Source organism: Thermobia domestica, chromosome 17 (genome assembly GCF_964235325.1).
Source record: "Thermobia domestica chromosome 17, izTheDome1.hap1.1, whole genome shotgun sequence".
Lineage (NCBI taxonomy): Eukaryota > Metazoa > Arthropoda > Insecta > Zygentoma > Lepismatidae > Thermobia > Thermobia domestica.
In genome coordinates, this window is record NC_137470.1 from 177,832,270 (window position 1) to 177,852,164 (window position 19,895).

A 19,895-nucleotide genomic window follows, 5' to 3' on the forward strand; every position below is an offset into this window, starting at 1 on the left:
AGTAGAAACGCTTTCAAAGTCTTGACAGGAAGACCAATCGGAAAACGACCATTAGGAAGACCTAGGCGCAGATGGGAGGACAATACTAAGATGGATCTCGCAGAGATAGGAATACAAAGTAGAAACTGGATGCAATTAGCTAAGGATAGAAGTCAGTGGAGAGCTTTTGTGAACGCGGCACTGAACCTCCGGGTTCCATAGACCATAGAGTTAGTTAGTTAGTTAGTTAATAATTAAACTTAATATGACAATTATATCATTAGTGCAAGTATTTATAAATGCATTTTACTGTTCTTGTCAGTTTCATTTGATAATGCTTTGAAGACGTTAAATTGAAGACTTACAAAATCAAAATTTTAAATGTGTTTCAGATGATGTGAAACAAGTTAGTAGCATGACGTTCTTGATTTTATATCACTTCGCAGTGTAAGCTGTGTAACACACACACACACATAAATTTCAAGGACCTGTCAATTTGCTCGGAGCATGACATAACTTGTACCGTTACTAACAGATGGGGTTAGTATCAACCTCTACCAAACTAAATGAAAGTTGTACGAATAGTGTTAACCCATTCTCCAATCGAGAAAGGAGTAGCCAATGAAGAACGCTGAAACAAACGATTTGCCAATCAACATGTTCGAAATAATCTCCAAGTACCCTAATTATGATTGCTAGGTAATAAAAACTAATAACATATAATATCTATCACTCTCAGTCTTGAACTGTAATTTGCCGATAATTGATGATGGACTCGTAGAGCAATGCTAATGGCTTAAAGTTGAACTACGACCTTGTCACATAGTGAAATGTTTGGTTCTCCACAGCGACTGAAGGAGAAACACCGGAGGGTTTATCATTATATAGCATTGTTGCTTTATTTTTACCTATAGAGCCTGTGGAGGTAACTTTTTAGGACACCAGATATAATTGAGGTGACTAGGGTACTAAGGAGAGCGTTATTTAAAGTTACTTTCACGAGTAGAACATATGTATATAAGTAGCCTTTCATGCGGAAGTGAAGACGTGGTGTCTTAGTGGTTCAGTGTTCACCTCTAGTGCATGAGGTCCCTGGTTCGATCCCAGCTCGCGGCAAGTAAACTTTGTGGTGGATACCCACCGTGTGCATGGGTTTTCTCGGGGTTCTCCCGTTCCCTCCCACTTTCTTCATTCCACAATTTCATTCATTCCTCATCATAACCGTCTCCCTTAGCCTCGGTGCATAATCATGGGATGTTAACCTAAATATTTCATTTCATTTCATGGCGAAGTGCTTCCATTATGGTAGATTAAGTAGTAATTGTGCTTACATCATTTCTGTCTGCATCATTCAATCATATTTTTGTCACGAGAATATAAATATATACAAGAGCACAATTTCAGTATGATGTCGCTGAAGAAGGGATATGATTTCCTTAACAATTTTACAATCCTCTCACTCACTCATCATGAAATCTCGGAAACAGTTAGATGCAGAACTTTCACATTTTGAGTAAATATTTATCTGTCTTTAGCCCCAAGTTATATATAAGATGGGATACTTAAAAAACAAAAAGACCCACGATCGTGCACCGAGGCTAAGGGGGATTATGATGATAAGATGGGCTATAGCGGTGGAATGATGAACATGAGAGAAAACAAGAACTGCGAAAAAACCGGCGCACACAGTGTTGGTCCACCACAAAGTTCACTTGTCAAAAGCTGACATCGAAGCAGATATCGCATGCCCCAGAGTTGAGCACTGCATCAATGAATCACCACGACCCTGAGACAAAATTTCTTGAAATACAACTCCTAAGGAGGAAAAGACACTCGATTTTTTTTCAGGTTTTCGTCTCTTTGAAACTTTTAGAGGAAGAATATTCAAATTTCCTGTAATTATTGTAAATGTAGCCTAAAATGACGCCAATATGAAGTTTCATAAAATGTGACATCTTAAATGTTTAATTAGGGACGAGGTTTAAGTTGCTCTAGTGAAATCTAACTTGCACTGCAAGTATTCTCAATATATATATTATTGTTTCCGTGCAAAGAATTGCTATTTTTGTAGTTTAGTGCTTAAGCTGCAGTCAAGACAACCAAAACAGCATCTTGGTGTTTTGGTAATTTAAAACTTATGAACTTGAATTTGTACTTGCTATACTTGTTAAATATGTAAGTTAAAAAAAGATAAAGAAAGTCTTTATTAATACATATCAAATTGAGAAAACTAAGGAATTGAACACTATCTATAACAGTCGGTAGTATAAAAAAACAAATGCATTCAGATGCATCTTTTAACAAGCCAATTGAAGTAACAAAAGTTCAATTTATATCATTCAGTTTAATGAAATTTTAAATAATGAGTATACGAGTTGTGAACATGATACTTATAGAATTTTGTAGTTTGAAAATGATAATAATCCTGTCTACAGAAAACCTTCGTATTAAAGGAACTTCTTGGTTTATGTCTTTCAACATAACAACAGAAAGTAGAGGTTTCACTTACAATATACAAGAAGCTGATTCCAGATTAACAATAGCCCAGCCATTCCATTTCTAACGGAGGTTACACATTTACTACTGCAAAGTGATATATTATGCAAATAAAACTTGTGCTGTCCGTATTGTTATAGACCAAACGATACATACCCATGCCACCATTTATCCGATAACGGTATATGTGGAAATAACAAATCGTTGTGGAGAAAAAACGTTATTTGCTGCGTAACGGAGATTACGTTTTTGTGGAACAGGTTTAAGTCTTTTTACTTTTCCAATGAGAACACTGGTTCCTTGTAGCACCGAAACTAATGCTGTTCGATTTTTCTGTTTATTAAAACACAAAACTATGATCTGAAAGAACGGTTGTGAGAGAAAAAATAGCATTTTATTTATTTTTGATATGGTTGTTGTGTAACGGAGGTTACATATGGTTTGTAACGGAGGTTACAAGTAATTTGAGATTAGTGACTGAACTACTTCTGAGGTACTATATCGTAATATAGCTTGGTTTATGTTACTACAGTAATTGTTTACATAATACATACAACTGTAGGCAGTCGATAAATATATATATATCATTATACCTTAATGTATGTTCGTCTTATACTAGTAACAAATAAGACAAAGACTTGCAAGACGAGATATAATATCTCAGTAATACTAAATTATGGGTGTAAAGAAAAAAGGGCATTACATGGCACAAAAATAAGGCAACAGTTCATTGATAGCTGATACCAAGCTCAGGATTTTCACTCAAGAGCAATACAAACTATTGTGCAATAAAGTTGGAAAGTATTAACAACGATGGAATGTAAGATACAAAGTAACACTACGTTGCGGAAAAAGACAAGTGAAACTGTTACTTGCATAAAATAATTAACAGAAATAAATATAATCCATCAAGTTTATTTATTTATTTATTTTTTTATCATTTTATTTTATTTTATTTTATTTTTTATTTTGTTTTTTTTTTATTTTATTTTTATTTTTTTGCTAGAAGATCGGGATACTTTGTCTAATTTTAATCAAATATTCACTTTTCGTATGCATCAACTGGTTGCGATAATTTGTACAGTATCCTGTTGCATATTCAGATTTGCAGGAGGTAAAGTTTGTCTACTTGTTCTTAGCTAACATACTTTTCACTATGTTCATCAGGTTGAAACAATGTACCGTCACTTCCACACAATTTTAGAAATGCTGTCTGAACTTCATCGTCTTCACATCCAGTCTGACAGATGTCTACATAATTACAGGCTACTTTGCTTGTAGTGACACATCTGAAATCAATCAGAACATAAGTTCCGGGCTTAATATTATGTGCTGAGAGTTCGAATTCCGATACAGGTTTTTCAACTGATGGCCCAGGAACGTCAGAATAGCTCATTTGTATGCTAGACAATGTGCCACTATCATCATCGTCATCAGTCTAAACATCACTATATCTTAAAAGCCTTTGAGATAAGGTTTGTAAGGCTGCTTGCTGAATCAACCTTGAAGAAACATGTATTTTGATTAAATTGGACGTTGCAGTAAAACCAACTAAAATATTGTTGTCATCTATTTTCTCAAAGTGATGGAAGTTTTGTATTCCAATGATATCAGTAGCTATCATCCAACGTTTGTTCAGGAGGAGGCGAGCCGTTCCTTTAACATCAGCTTGAGATTTAAAAAGCATATTAGCAGTTTTAGACAAATTGACAGCATGTTCATAGAAATCTTGTGCAGAATTAATTTGTGTGGCTTTGGCCTTGACCGACATCTAAACAGTCCTTTTGATTTGACCACCTATGGCATCTACCAGTCCCTTTCCATGTCCTGGTGCAAAGGTGAAGTTTCTATGTAACTAAGAAACCTATTGTTTTAATTGTACATCATTACTTTGTGTAACGGAGGTTATATCGTGTCAGTACCAATTCAAGACATGTAACCTCCGTTACACCTTTCAAAAAGGAAATATTATATTTTTAAACCAGTTATTGTAGATAGGACATTAGTTACGTTTTCATTATTAGTTTCCGCAGGTTTGGTGCAAATAACACGCCTATGTGCGAGTTTACGTGAATTCATCAATATTTTTTTTTTATAACGGAGGTTATATCGTGTTGTTAGTCACCAAATCCTGAATAAGTTTAACACAGTACCTGCCTTGACAATACTTATTTTTTTTAAAAAAAACTAGAAGTGTGCTTCTTTCTTTCCTTCCATAAATATGTTACTTTACTTCGTCCACTAAATTGATACAACTTGGCCAATTGATCAAGTTTGAACAGAACATTGGCAATACGCGAACAGTTTCATTCAGTGATACAAAAATATATAACAAAAAGGTACAATAAATGCACAACTAAGTTGTTTTTTCTAAAATATAAGGATGATTAATTCCAGCGTAGATAGCATTATTCTTCAGATTTCATATGTATTTTTCTCGTGAAATTCACACTTTTCGTGGAATGGCTGAGTCATTATGCTCGCGCCAAGTTTCCTGCTCGATGTGTGAAGACTCAATGATCAAGACAAGACCAAGTGACCAATGTGAGCCGGAAGAGAGATCGAAAATGAGCCCCTTATTTACACTAAACTCAGTTTATATATTCATCGGCTCTGGTTTTAACCAGTATGAGTTAGTAATTTCATACTTTCACTTTATATGTAATAACATATATAAAAAAAAAGTCACATTTATCCTGCTTATGACAGCTGTAAAACCAAACTTGCTAACTTTCATCTTCCTACACTAGAAGAATGACGACATATGATTGATTTATTATTCATTCAAAAAGTAACTCAAAGTATTTTGGATTGTCCTGATTTAGTTTCTTTATTGAATTTTCATGTTCCCACATTAAAAGTACGTAGAAACACTGGTCTTTATTACTGCAAAAAAATCAAGAACTAATATAATGATGAAATCACCAATCTGGTGGACAACAGCCTTGTATAATAGAATGTGTTCAAATAACAATGAATTTTATATGTGTGATATGTCGCCTAAGAAATTTCCAAATGCCATTATCATGAGTTATCAAAAGTTATGAACTCAAGTTATGTTATCAAGAGTTATAAACATGTAATTGCGTAATTTACAACACTGTAATTGGGCTATAGCCTGTTGTGTTGACAATAAATAAATAAATGTTTATTAACTTTTGTTTTTGGCTTTCCAGGAAACGAGCTTCGGCTGTTTTCTGTCTAGATGCTAAATATTATATTTACAAAATGATAAAAATTTAATATACATCAGATCAAATTGATTCTATCAGATTTACAACACACTGGCGACACAAATAACAAATAAAATTCCCGATGAAAGAACGCACTAAATACTAATGCAATTACGGAGTTTTGGAGTCCACTTTAAATTGTAAGTCCATGTCTTACATTACCTCGAAACTGAAAAGGGACGCAGAACTTCAAGAAGTAAAATAAAATAAAATAAAATAAAATAAAATAAAATAAAATAAAATAAAATAAAATAAAAGGAAGGGCTTTACATTCAAATATGTGAACAAAAAAGACATGGTGCTGGTTCTGTTTCTTAAAACCTCGAGGTGGCTCAGTGGCAGAGCGTTCACCTCCGGTGCTTGGGCTCCTTGGTTCGATCCCAGCTCGCTCCGTGTGGACTTTGTGGTGGACAAACACCGTGCTCGTGGGTTTTCTCGGGGTTCTCCCGTTTCCTCCCACTTTCTTCATTCCACCATTTCATTCATTTCTCATAATCACCGTCTCCTTTAGCCTAACTGGCATAAGAGTGGGACGTAAAACCTAAAGATTTCATTTCATGTCATTTCTTTCTTAAAACCATTTCCTGATAACATATTTCGTTCCAGCTATACAGTTACCTCCTATCCTATCCTTATGTTAGCTTTGAGATCAAGTCTCTGGATTTATCTTGTCATTTTCCAATGCCACAATCTGTCTCAGATCCGTCATCAGAGAATAAAATCTCAGTTTATGCTATACATTCATCTTTCTGTCCATTCTGATGTTTGTAATGCACTGTATCACGATAACTCAAACATCATCACTATCATCATAGGAATTCTGTTATTCTTATCATATCACTTGCCGCAACTGAGAAGCTTCCATGCTCCACAGTCTTCTGCTGACATCTTCGTCTTCACGTTCGATTTTACTGTTTTAATATAGTGATTTCCTTAAGAGTCTTCATCCCGACGAAATTAAAACACCGCTAATTTTACAGTAATTATGTGATATCTTCAAATAGATAAAAGATAATTGAAATATGAAACAAGAGCGCCCTAGACAATATTATTTTGCGTGAGGTACTGTTATCACAAGTCACCTAGCGGCTTTCCGTTTTCAGCTGTTTAGAAACGCGAAAATAAATGCCGACTTTCAAAATGGCTCGAAATCGAAAGCAGATAAGTGAGTTGTGATAACGGTTTCTCATGTAAAATAATATTGTCTAGGGCGCTCTTGTTCCACATTTCAATTATCTTTTATCTATTTGAAGATATCACATAATTACTGTAAAATTAGCGGTTTTTTTATTTCGCCGGGTCAAGACTCTTAATTGTAGTGTCCTTCGCCCCTTCCCTCTCTTTTATACCATCATACCCTCTAGCACGTCCCTTGTGATGCAGTTCCTTCTTAGCCAATGCCACAACCAGTTTACCTTCCTCTTCTTAATAATATCTAAAATTGTTATTTTCTCTCCACTATTTCGAAGACCCTCTCATTCGTTTTGTGTTCGAACCAGCTAATTTTCTCCATTTTTCTCCACACCCACATTTTGAATGATTCCACTCCTTTTTCATCATTTTTACCAACATGCTTGGTTTACATAGCTACTTTCTATACCATGTTATGTTCTATTTTGAATCCAGGGCACACGGTGGCTCAGTGGTACACAGCTTACCTCTGATGCGTGCGGTTGCTGGTTCGATCCCCGGAAGTAAGATTGTGTTGGACAACATCGTGTCGGTGTTTTTTCTAGGAGTACTTCCATTTCCTTCCACTTTCTCATTCCACCAATTCTTCCATCATCATTCACTTGCTTTAATCATCGTCTCCCATACTTACAGGGCATAATCGTGGAACTGTCTGTTAACATTTTCCCTACAGGAATCTACTATGGGAGGATCATGCATCTCTACAGCTAAAAGACAAAGAGAAATTGGAAAAAATGAAATGAAATCTTTAAGTTTTACGTCCCACGATTATGCCGGTTAGGCTAAAGGAGACGGTGATAATGAGAAATGAGTGAAATGATGGAATGAAGAAAGTGGGAGGAAACGGGAGAACCCCGAGAAAACCCACGAGCACGGTGTTTGTTCACCACAAAGTCCACACGGCGCGAGCTGAGATCGAACCAGGGACCCCAAGCACGGAATAGAGAAATTGGAATCAATACCCTCAGTTTAGCCAGCTATTTCTAAGCGTTGCATAACCTTTAAAGTGTTCGTAATGTACAAGATAGGTAAATAAAAAGAACCGTAGATAAGCAAATGTTAATAATTCTTTGTCAACAGTATCGGCAGGAAACGGAACTATGATTTTCTGTCCATCACAATATATAGTAATATACATTCAGAAAAAAAATAGACTATTGACAGACAGAGCTAAGATTCTGAATCAGTATTTTCAATATACTCGCTTTGAATATCATATCTTTAATTGGGGCCTGCTTTTTTTAAGAGGCTTTGACTGGTTGTGAAGAACAAAATAAAATATCGGGAGAACTATTTTCAGATTAGTAACTAGCAATGCTATTTAGCTAGGTGTTTCCGATTATAGAATTCGTCTGTTTGTCACGGCAGCAATAATCTGAGTTTCTTTAATTTTTTTTTTGGGGGGGGGTGTTTTAAATGTATCATTCCTGTTCTGCGCTGAGACTGTACGTGATTTGAACCTACACCTTTACGTTGTGTCCGAACCATACGAGCTGACCAAAAATTGAATCCGTATTGTATATGCCGAAGGCGCGAACTAAAAATATCAACAACGAGCTAGATTAAGTTTTCTACCACTATATCTCGGACACGGAAAAATGATATTGAGGTTTTAAAAAAGGACTCGAATGAAGTAGCCAGGAATATTTCTTAAAGGAATGTACCAAAACGGTTATTGCCTATGTAAGTGATATTATAAAGAAACATTCTGCTCTTATAAGCTTTTTAGCTTTACAGCTCACCCTACTTTAACGGGTCTCTAAATTGTAACTGTAAAGTTAATTGTCTCTCTCCTAATTCTTTTTCCAGATATAATGTCAGGAGAAACATCGAAGAAGAAATACCCTAATGGAGGGTCTAACCCACAATCGAAAGGGAATCCTAACCCACTGCCTGGCCTGTTGTCCGATAAAGTTACCCACCCAGAAACCAGCCTAACTGAAGTCCCACGCTATAGTTTACCTAAAGAAGGCCCTGGTCAAAGTCTCGCTGATAAAGCCACCATGTATCGCGAGCTCGTCGAGAAGAATCGGAAGGAGAATGCTGCTTTAAGGCAGAAGGCCAAAGATTTGGAAAGATATTATCTGGAAAAAATGCGTGAGATGAAAAGAAATCTGGATCGCCTTGAGTGGGAACTGGAAGATTATAAAACAAAGGATGACGTTGAGAAGTTATGGATTCACGAATTGTATGTCTTACATCGTCGAGAAATGAAATCTAAGGACAATGAAATCAACAAACTTCTCAGGAGGTTAAGAGGTATCCGCAGGAGGGAGAGAATGTTAAGAATTCTTTGCAGGAGATATGAGTCCGTGATAAACTTCAGTGAGGAGGATGTAAGTAGTTCTTTAAACACTTATGTGTATTTGCATTTGATTACATGAAATTTTAATTAGTATTATTTTAAAAATATAATACAGGGTGTCCACATGAAAACCTCCCTGATTACTAATATTAATTGCATGGAAACTGTTAGTGCCAGAAAATAAAAGTTTCCTGCATCTTGAAGAGCAACTGAAACAGTGTTTTGTTGTTGTTGTTGATTGTTAGTTGTTGTTATTTGTTGCAGGTGTTCATGAGCAAAGTTGAGAACAGCACAAGAGGGAGCGCAGTGTGTGGTGCGGGTAGCTGAGACTAAATCTCCAATTACCGCGCAAAGGAAATTCAGACAAAAGTACCAACGGAACCCACCTAATGTCAAGACCATTAAAACATGATTTGAGAAGTTTTTAGCCATGAGCAGTGTCAACCGACAGTCTGGCTCGGGCAAGGCAAAAACGTCTGAGGAAACTGTGGATGAGGTCAGGGAGGCCTTCACTAGAAGCCCAACAAAGTCCGTTCGCAGAGCGTCAAGCGAACTGAACATCCCACATTCAACGGTCCATAAGGTGATCCATAAAAGACTGCGTTTCTATGCATATAAGGTGCAAATCATTCAGGCGCTACAACCCGATGACCTACCAAAACGAATCAGGTTTCAATGGAGATTCTGGACCGGATCGAGAATGATCACGATTACTTGGGGAGCGTGATTTTCAGTGATCAAGCAAGGTGAATCGTCACAATGTGAGAATTTGGGGTTCCGAACCCCCATATGTTGTTCATGAACATGTCATAGATAGCGAGAAAGTGAATGTGTGGTGTGCTTTAGGACGCCACAGAATTATAAGACAATTTTTCTTCATGGAGCACACAATAACTGGTCCCGTTTATCTGGATATGCTTGAATACTTTGTTTTTCCACAGCTACTCCCTTTGCAACCAAACGTGATATTCAAACAGGATAGTGCACTGGTGTTTAGATGCTCGTAGGGCTTTAGACCGAGCGTTTCCACATCGATGAATTGGACGCGATGGACCCGCTCCTTGGCCACCGCGATCTCCCGACATAACCCCTATGGATTTCTTCTTATGGGGCTTTGTCAAAGATAGAGTCAACGGCACACCTGTGCATGATATTCCTGCTCTTCGTCACAAAATTGAAGAAGCCATCAACTCGATCACACCTTGCATACTCATGTGGTTCATGTTCCACGTTAATCAGTAGGTCCACGTCTCATATAGCCTCGCTGCTGAAAGGGACGATAAACTAAAATCAAATCAACACCTTACAAGTTACACAACAATCAACACCTTACATGTTACACAACACATGGCGGGACATTGAATATGGCCTAGACATTCTGAGGGCTACTAACGGGGATCATATAGAAGTGCATATATTGACAAAAAAAACTGTTTGGATTGCTCTTCAAGATACCGTAAACCGTTATTCTCTGGCACTAATAAGTTCCATGTAATTAATATTTGTAATCAGGGAGGTTTCATGTGGACACCCTATATACTGGTAATGCATACAACTATGTAATGCAATGTCATCGAAGGAGTGGTGGTGTGGTCGCCCATCGAACATTCCCTACTTAAAGAAGCGTTGTCTCACGCTATTTTATCTTCAATGTTAATTTTATTATTTTCAAAAACAAAGAACTAGAAAAATATTTTCACATCACCTTCACTAATTATCACAACATAATGTATAATACTCGTTTTGAAAATGAAATATTTAGTTTAACATCTCGCAATTATGCACCGAGGCTAAGGGAGACGATGATGATGAGAAATGAAGAAAGTGGGAGGAAACCGGAGAACCCCGAGAAAATTCAAGCACACGGTGTTTTTCCACCACAAAGCTCACTTAGCACGAGCTGGAATCGAACCTGGGATCCGACACACCAGAGGTAAACGCTCTACCAGGGACCCACCACGGCCCTATACTCATTTTGAGTTCGTAATGCAATATCATATCTAATATTTGAGAACTGAACTGAGAAAAGGAAGAAACCATATAGTGAAATGAAGGCTTTGTTTGGTAGGAACGGTTGTTGTAGGTAAAGACTTGTAAACTTTGGTAATAGTTAATAATTTGCAAAACGTCTCAAATCCATCCGAGTATATATATTGTTTCAGGTGAAAGAAAAGAACGACTGAACATCTCCGGTTTCACTCATCCTCAACCAGCTAAAGCTAGGTTGCCATACTGCAAGAATCTTGTATCTGTCATTAAGAAATCTTGTAACCTCATCTTTCTGTTTACTTTTTACATACTACAACTTTCTGAAAGCAAGAAAGATATCACCACCCATGCAGCGCTGCACTCTAGTGGACAAATAGTGAATCTCCTCATTAAAAACGTGTATTTTGTTTCGCTTCCCCTCCCCGTCAAAACGAAATGAAATTTTTTGAGTTTTTCGTCCCAAGCTTATGCCGAATAGGCTAAAGGAGACTTTGATGATGAAATAATGAATGAAATGCGGGAATGAAGAAAGTGGGAGGAAACGGGACAACTCTGAGAAAACCTACCACATGGTGTTTGACCACAACAAAGTTCACTTGTTGCAGCTGGGATCGAACCAGGGACCCCAAGCACCAGAGGTGAACGCTCTAGCGCTGAGCCACAGCGCCCCTTCCACGTTCAAAAGAATCCGTTATTTCGGAAGCGGCGAAAGTGGCTTTTCCTTTATGGTTGTGGGGGAGCGATAACAGGTAGCCAGCAAGGCGACCCAGAAAGTTACACCTGATTTGACTACTTGCGATGCGAGACGAAGAAATTGTTGCAGGTCCCTTTCAAAACTATGTTTACATGGAGAAATATTCTACAGTTGCAAGTTTTCTATAACAGCAGATTCTTGCAGCATGGCAACCTAACTTTAGCTGAAGATACTTTGAAATTTGATTCATGGGAGTAGTTAGGAGTAGTTGAGCCAAAAAGCAGAGTCGATCTGATAAAATCATCCCTAGACTCAAGGTCCGTCGACCCTACTGTTCCACTTCTCTTTTAGCGCGGAACAGTAGAATCGACGGACCTTGCCCTAGCCTCAGCTCCGAATGAGTTACAACGAGCGTCTCAATCCAATTTCTCAAGATAAAAGATTATCGTAGAAATGTGAATTTTTTCTGCATTTCGGCAAACTGTAGAGCACAGGTGCAACCGGAAGATATAAACCGATTTTATTTATTTATTTATTTATTTTACTTTTTTTAGCCACTCCAATCCTCAACTTTTCCATGGTATTACGACTTGAAAAAATATAGAGATTTTCTGTCTACCCTACTTGGTTCAGCCTATACACTTAAAATTATTTTGTAATAAATAAAAACTTCTGCTTTGGACTTAGGGTGTAATATTACGCAAGTAAATTGCCCTTGGAACATAGATGCCGACAACGTCACGGTGCTGGGCGGGGTGGCTCAGTGGTAGAGCGTTCACCTCCGGTGCTTGGAGTCCTTGGTTCGATCCCAGCTCGCACCGTGTGGACTTTGTGGTGGACAAATACCGTGCTTGTGTGTTTTCTCGGGGTTCTCCCGTTTCCTCCCACTTTCTTCATTCCACCATTTTACTCATCTCTCATCAGCAGCGTCTCTTTTAGCCTAACCGGCATAACCGTGGAACGTAAAACTCAAAAATTTCATTTCATTTTTTCACCTGAGTAAGCTTGGTTTTTCATAGTATATACACCTGAAAATTGAAGTTTGCATTTCAGCATTTCTTCGAACTCTCCATTTCTCGCTCAAAAACTTTAGTGTTGCTGTGATAACCGATTTGTTATTGGAAACCGATCCTCTGATGATTACCATATTGGGCTAATCTTTTTCAATACCCTCACTCAACGACTCATTAAAGTTTCAGGCACATATCTACAGTCGTAACTTCCTCCCTTGAAAGTACATGGAAAATCAATTGTTGATTGTCCATATCTTAGAATCAACTGCATGGATCACCTTTATCAACGAACTAGGTCCTTAACTTGTGATTTTCTAGATCCTGGCCAAAATTTGTGGAAATCCATTAAGTGGTTCCTGAGATTTTCTGCCTACCAGACATACTCGCAAAATACAATATTTTGTAAACTAAACTCCCTAATGAAGACATGTTAGACCCTTTACACACGTGGCCACTGAATAGCGCCGCCGAGTAGTGCAACCATTTGTAAAGCATTGCTCTAAATTGGAGCTTTCGTACGGAGCAACTGTTTACACTAAAACAGTTGCTACAACTCTCTGCTCTAGCGAAACCGTCTTGAATAACTCTCAGTATCGGCCACTCGTGAAGAAGCATTATCTTAAATGGAAGCTTTCGTACGGGAACACTGCAGTTATCGCCAACGCACAAGGTTGCCAATGTATCTTTTGTCAATAAATAAATAAAATAAACTTAGTTGAAATACTGATCAGAGGCAAAAAGTAACAACTGTTTATCGCTTAAAAATCACTTTAATTTACGTCATATACTGGAGTTCTCAACTGTCTTGAAACAGCCATAGATTATTCTTATATTTTGTGATAAAATGCGGTATAATCTCTGCGATGAAAGCATGAGATATCTGGAACAATTTGTTGCCTGCTTTTTTATATTACTACCATCTTCCAAATTGCCTTTATAATCCTGATCTTTCTATAACGTGAAACGTTCCCGTGAGAGCTAACTAGTAGTATATTATGTTTTGTTCTTTGTATAATAATTATCCGATTTCCAGTTACCTATATTTGTCAAATAAAGCATTTCTGGACCTATTATTATTATTATTATTATTATTATTATTATTATTATTATTATTATTATTATTATTATTATTATTATTATTATTATTATTATTATTATTATTATTAAATTCAACCATTAAGGAAAGAAGTAAAAGAGGGAAATATGATGTTGACAAAACCAAACATACATCGATGGGATTCCTCGTTGCTAAGTGGTTAATATTTTGCTGCCTGTGTAGGAGGCCGGGTTTGATTCTCGGTGATATGAAATCTTTCAGTTTAACGTCCCACAGGTACGTTCGTCATCCTAAGGAAGACGATAATTAAAGCAAAAGGATGATGATAGAATAATTGGTAGAATGATTATGTAGGAGGAAACGAAATACCTTGAGAAAACCCACGGACGCGATGTTGTCCACCACAAACTTACTTGGTCGGGGATCGGGATTCCGCTTAGCAGAGATAAGCGCTCTATCACTGAGCAATCGTGCTTCCTACTGTGATTTGAATTAAAGCCAAGGATCTACGTTTAATGTAGCCTACTAGTGCTTGGGTGCTATATATTTCAATATATTTCTTGTATCCTGACAACCTCGTTCCACTACAGAAAGAATACGTGGGTATTGAAAGATAAAAAACAGTAGAAAACATAAAAGGTGTCGGGGTCTGCTATCAGTTGCTTGGTTTATATTTCCGTTCATACTAGCCTTGCAATTCGGTGGCGCATTTCAATGGCTACGTATGTAAAGGAGCTTAGCGTTTACCGAAGAGCAGTTCACAGCGCCATCTATAGAATTTATGTCAAGGGATTTTCCAGAGAAACGGCAGAGCTTGTTCACCATTTTGTCACTTCCAGTGTTTAGTCAGATTTTCCTTATTACATGGCGTCAGCCATACATGTATTGCGTGGAATCCCTTGATAGTTCGCCTGTTTCAACAAGGTATCAATCCATCTTGCAATACCTCGAAGTATTTTGTAGCATTGGTGTGTTACCCCTAAATATGGTCCATGTCTTTTCCACTACTATTGTTCATTTTGGTCCATAGTGTAAAACCAGTCCCATAAGAGAGAGTTTGCCCAGCGTTTGAAAATAATAATATTTTTAAGTCATGTGTTAACTTGTAAAATAAGCGTCGTAAGTAAACATTTCTGTTCTTTGATGGCAATAGCTTAAAGAAGATAAAAATATTCAATAATGTATGTAGTGTGGCATAGACCTATACTAATCTACGAGGGAGGATCAAAGGAAAACCTTAAGAGTGCAATACATTTTAGAATGTAACAATGAAAAGCAAATCTTTCCTCTTATTTTTCAACGAGGTCCCTTTGACGTTGAATGCAAGTGTTCCACCTCTTCGGAAGTACATGGATGCCACGTTGGAAGAATTCTTTTGGTCGAGATTGTAACCACTCGTGCACTGCATTTTTCACCTCTTCATTGCTATTGAAATGCTTGCCTCCCATCGCTTCTTTGAGTGATCCAAACACACAAAAGTCGCTGAGGGCAAGGTCTAATGAATAGGGTGGATGAATGAGACACTCAAATTTGATGTCATTGATAGTCTTAACGGTCAAACGAGAAATATGCGGTCTAGCATTGTGATGCTGTAGGAGGACACCTGAGAACAGAAATCCACGTCGTTTAAGCCTGATTGCAGGACGAAGTTGATATTTCAGCAGGTTTGAACACGAGGCACTTGTTACTGTCACTTCTTTTTCCATGTACTCTTGCAGAATTACTCTCTTTGCATCCCAAAAAAGATTGATAATGACCTTTCCTGCTGATGGTTGAGTGCGGATTGTTTTTCGGCGAAGAAGTATGCCGCCATTCCTTGCTCGCTTTTTTTGGTTTCTGTTTGATGATAGGGAACTCAGGTCTCATCGCCCCTAACAATCCTGTCCAAAAATGTATCACCCTCGGCGTTTTGAAACGATGCAAAAGTTCTTCACAGGCGTCGACGCTTTGATGATTCAATTCAGCAGTCAAATGACGTGAGACCCGTTTTGTAAACATCTTATTGAAGTACAGAACATTATGCACAATTTGTTGAGTTGCACCAAAGCTAATATTCATGATTATGGCGATTTATTTTAGCCTCTTTTCCTTTACAAGCCGTTCCCCTAATGCAATGTTCTCGTCAGTCACTACGCGCTGAGCTTGTCCCGGTCGAGGATCATCCTCCACAGATGTTATGCCACTTTTAAACTTCCTGCAGCACTAGATACTTTCTGCAAGGACAAACATGAATTACCATACTTTGCTGCCATTCTGCGCTGAATTTCAATTGGTTTAACACCTTCACTGCTCAAAAACCGGATCACCGAACGCTGTTCTAATGCGGTGCACGTGGACTGGACAGTGGGGCCACCATCTTGATACAGATGTTCCCGCTTTCATCGTTCTTTCAGCAACACTCTGACACATCTCAGTCATAATGTGCAACGCAAGGCATATTACTGCCACGTATCGAAGCAATCGTAGAATTTTATGGCATTTTAAGGTTTCCATTTGATCCTCCTTTGTATTTGATCTTTATTTCACTCACATTATGGTTTCAATTTTTTCACACATATCCAGATAGAAACCTACGATGACAATTTCTACTGATTTTTGCAGGAATCAGAAGACGAGGAAACTCCAGGAGAATAAGAAAAACAGGAAAATTCAAAAGAAAGTCAAGCTAAAGAAGAAGAAGATAGTGCAGGTGATGAAGATGAAGGGAAAGTATTTAAAAGAAGTGAAATGGAGTACCTATCTTCCTGATCTGGCTAATAGAGTTCAAAAAAAGAAATGAAGTTAGAAACACTAATTTATAAATTTTTTTGTTATACCAAAAGTGATTCAAGATAAGTAAATAGATATTCTCTCTCAAGGTTTAGTACATATATATATAAAAAAAACACCAAAGACTAAATTTGAAATAATGTCGAAGAATAAATCATTGTTACGTAAGGAAAACAGTGCTTCCTAACGTAAACTTATTGGCTAGACTCTTGTGTTGAATGTAGTTACGTTTACCAAAATAGAATTGAACGTATTATTGTAACATTGAAGTTTTTGATACATTTCGGACAATATAAAAGTACTTATTCGTGTTCTGTTATGAGTTTAGGAATCTTTAAATTAAACAAGATAACATACTACATTTTAATTTTGTTTTCCGTGTTAAATAAATGCCCACAAATCTGAGATACTTTATGTTACATATTGGTATAAAAACTTACACATTATTGATTGTATTGCACGATCTACCTAGTTACAAGTTATCTGAACATAGTTACATGCAGTACAAAGTCAATCACTCTTCTTTGAAACGTCAACATAGTAGGAAAATTAATATTTTTAGTTCTTTTTCCTGTCCACACAAAGTTTTGTCTCTGTATAATTGAACACGATTTTTAAGATGTCCCTGTACTTTTTCAAAAATAAAATAAAATAAAATAAAAATAAGAAATGTAAATTAAGGATTTATCATCTTTGATAAACAATAATGTCATTTTTTCATTCCCTGAGAACCATGGCTATACAGTACATACAAAGTAATCAGTTACAAAATAACCTAGTATTCAAATCAAACAAAAGACAAATGTATTAACTGTAATAATAATTGGAGATTATGCAATATGATATGAATAAAAAATACGGGGTACAAGCCATTTCATTAGACTTTATCGTTCTCATTTCTTGAATCATATTATGCTGTAGTTAGTACGGGAACAATTGAGTGCCTCGGGCGAACATATTGATAAGCGCCACTTAAGGTGAAATTTAAAAAATGAAATGTAATCTTTGAGTTTTACGTCCCACGATTATGCCGGCTAGGCTAAAGGAGACGGTGATGATGAGAAATGAATGAAATGGTGGAATGAAGAAAGTGGGAGAAAACGGGAGAACCCCGGGGAAACCCATGCACATTATTTACAATATTAATGTTAGGCATTTTCCGAAAACTGAATATCAAAGAAAACTCACCGCACGCGCAAACTACCGTTTGTCATTGTTTAAATGAAAAATTATTGACACCATATTACAGATGTGTAATGAGGTATTTATTTATGAAGTGAGATAAAAGTTACTGCAGTCGTTTTTGAGAAAATCGTCCTAGAAAAAACTCACACACTAAGAGTAAATTACCACTAACTGATTTGTAATGAAAAAGGTAATCAAAATCTTTCCGTTTAACGCCCCATTTTATGGTTGTTAAAGTAAGGGAGACGGATGATTAGGGCAAGTGGACGATGATGGAAGCATGGGCGGCGATTAGGGGGGGCAAAGGGGGGCAGTTGCCCCCCACTTTTTTGAAGTGACCTATTAATGTATATACTTTCATTTTTAAATGTACAGTTATTGTATTTGCCGTTGCGTGAGTACGTACTGGTTGTCTTCCAGTTGAGTTAAGAAAGCTGGAGGAATTCGGTTTTAATTGCCACGGAAAGAGTGACGTAACTAGGAGAGCAAACGGGGCTTGTACCCCGGGCGCCGGATCGGAAGGGCTCAAAATTGAGTAAATATTTGGGAGAGCGTTTTGGTTTGGTTGGTCAGGGGGACGCTAAGGCGGGTTCTTGCCCCAGGCGACAACTAGCGTAGTTGCGTTGCTGCACGGAAAATGGTCCGAAAATTACCCTAGACCCTATTGGAGCGCTACAATTATAGCGTACTTTTATTTCTTGTTACAAGGGCCCGATATGTTAGTCAGCCGCTTTGAAACTAATGGAGATAACATTTTGAGAAACAAGTTATTCTATAATTGCACAAAAATTGACAGTTCCTAAAATGTCTTTTCTTCTTTCTGATAGTAAGGAATACAGCGTATTGATTAAAAAGAGAGTAAAAAGAAACAACTTCTACCTCTTCCATTGTTTTGCAGTGTAATATACGAGTGAAGTGGTGTGTTTAGGGGTGTACGAGTGTATATACAGTACAATTAAATTTAGTGAATTCAACATAATTCTAGGTTTTAGTATTATTTTGTATAACTGGAGTGTAGAGTGATTCTGAGTATTGTTGAGTTTTCCAAGAAAGTGAAAACTGCGCCTAACGGCAACGAACATGTATTGTAGAATTTAAAACACAAGTTGTTCATTAATCCTCAGTTTCAATATAACTTTTGCGAAACAAGCATCATTATTCATTACTATCACTAATACTATTCTTTCTATTTATTTCTTTTACAAATTTGTTATTAAATAACTTGATCACACAATTTTCAGATTGCTCTACCCAAACTTTGTTTAACAAATGGTGTAATGTTTTTTTTTTCTGATAACGATAGCACGTAAAGTGTACACTGTAGCTCAATTAAATGTTTCGAATGTCCTGATAATTCCCTTGCCCTTTCCCAATCAACATTCGTAAGTCGTCTTTGTCATGATACAGGTTTTTGCTTCCACTTTCTTAAGAGTTGCTCATTTAGTATGAGAAGTCACTCTTCGATTCTTCACAATTGCTTTGTAAAAGAAATCTTCGACTTGAAATGGATTTGAACCTATGTTGATTAACTATTACTCACAAGTTACCCCTACACTGTCTTATCACTTAAAATTGCAAGCCAAATATTAGTAAGTTCAGCCCTGATGGTTGGAACAAACCGGTAATGTTCTTCCTGTAATGATATTTACAGCAAAGTGCATGCCGAAATTAATTTATTCTATGACCTGGAGACAATTTAGTGCCCACTAATAAACTACATAAAAACAATGAAAAAATACAGAAAGGATAACGTATTATAAAGTAATTTCAAATGAAAATTCAAAAGTACGCTAATAATAATATTATTATTAATAATAAAATAATAATAATAATAATAATAAAATATTACCTATACGAGATGGGGATTGTGTGTCTCATTCCGTAATGATCCTCAGAAAATTAGCTGATTGTACAGAAGCGAAGATACATATCTTTCATGAAAGCATGAAAGAGAAAAATCAACATCCAACCCTATTCAGAAGGT

General features: G+C 36.9%; 1 protein-coding gene across 1 annotated transcript in view; it reads left to right on the forward strand.

Annotated features, from left to right (window-relative positions):
- The window catches only part of LOC145673831 (uncharacterized), a 23,328-nt gene extending 6,610 nt beyond the window's left edge, over positions 1–16,718 (forward strand). Inside the window, exons 2-3 of the mRNA XM_081743603.1 lie at positions 8,709–9,235; positions 16,559–16,718. Of these exons, the coding sequence (XP_081599729.1) occupies positions 8,714–9,235; positions 16,559–16,591 (555 nt within the window). The 5' untranslated portion in view covers positions 8,709–8,713 and the 3' untranslated portion in view covers positions 16,592–16,718. The remainder of the gene's footprint in view (positions 1–8,708; positions 9,236–16,558) is intronic.
- Positions 16,719–19,895: the final 3,177 nt, after the last annotated feature.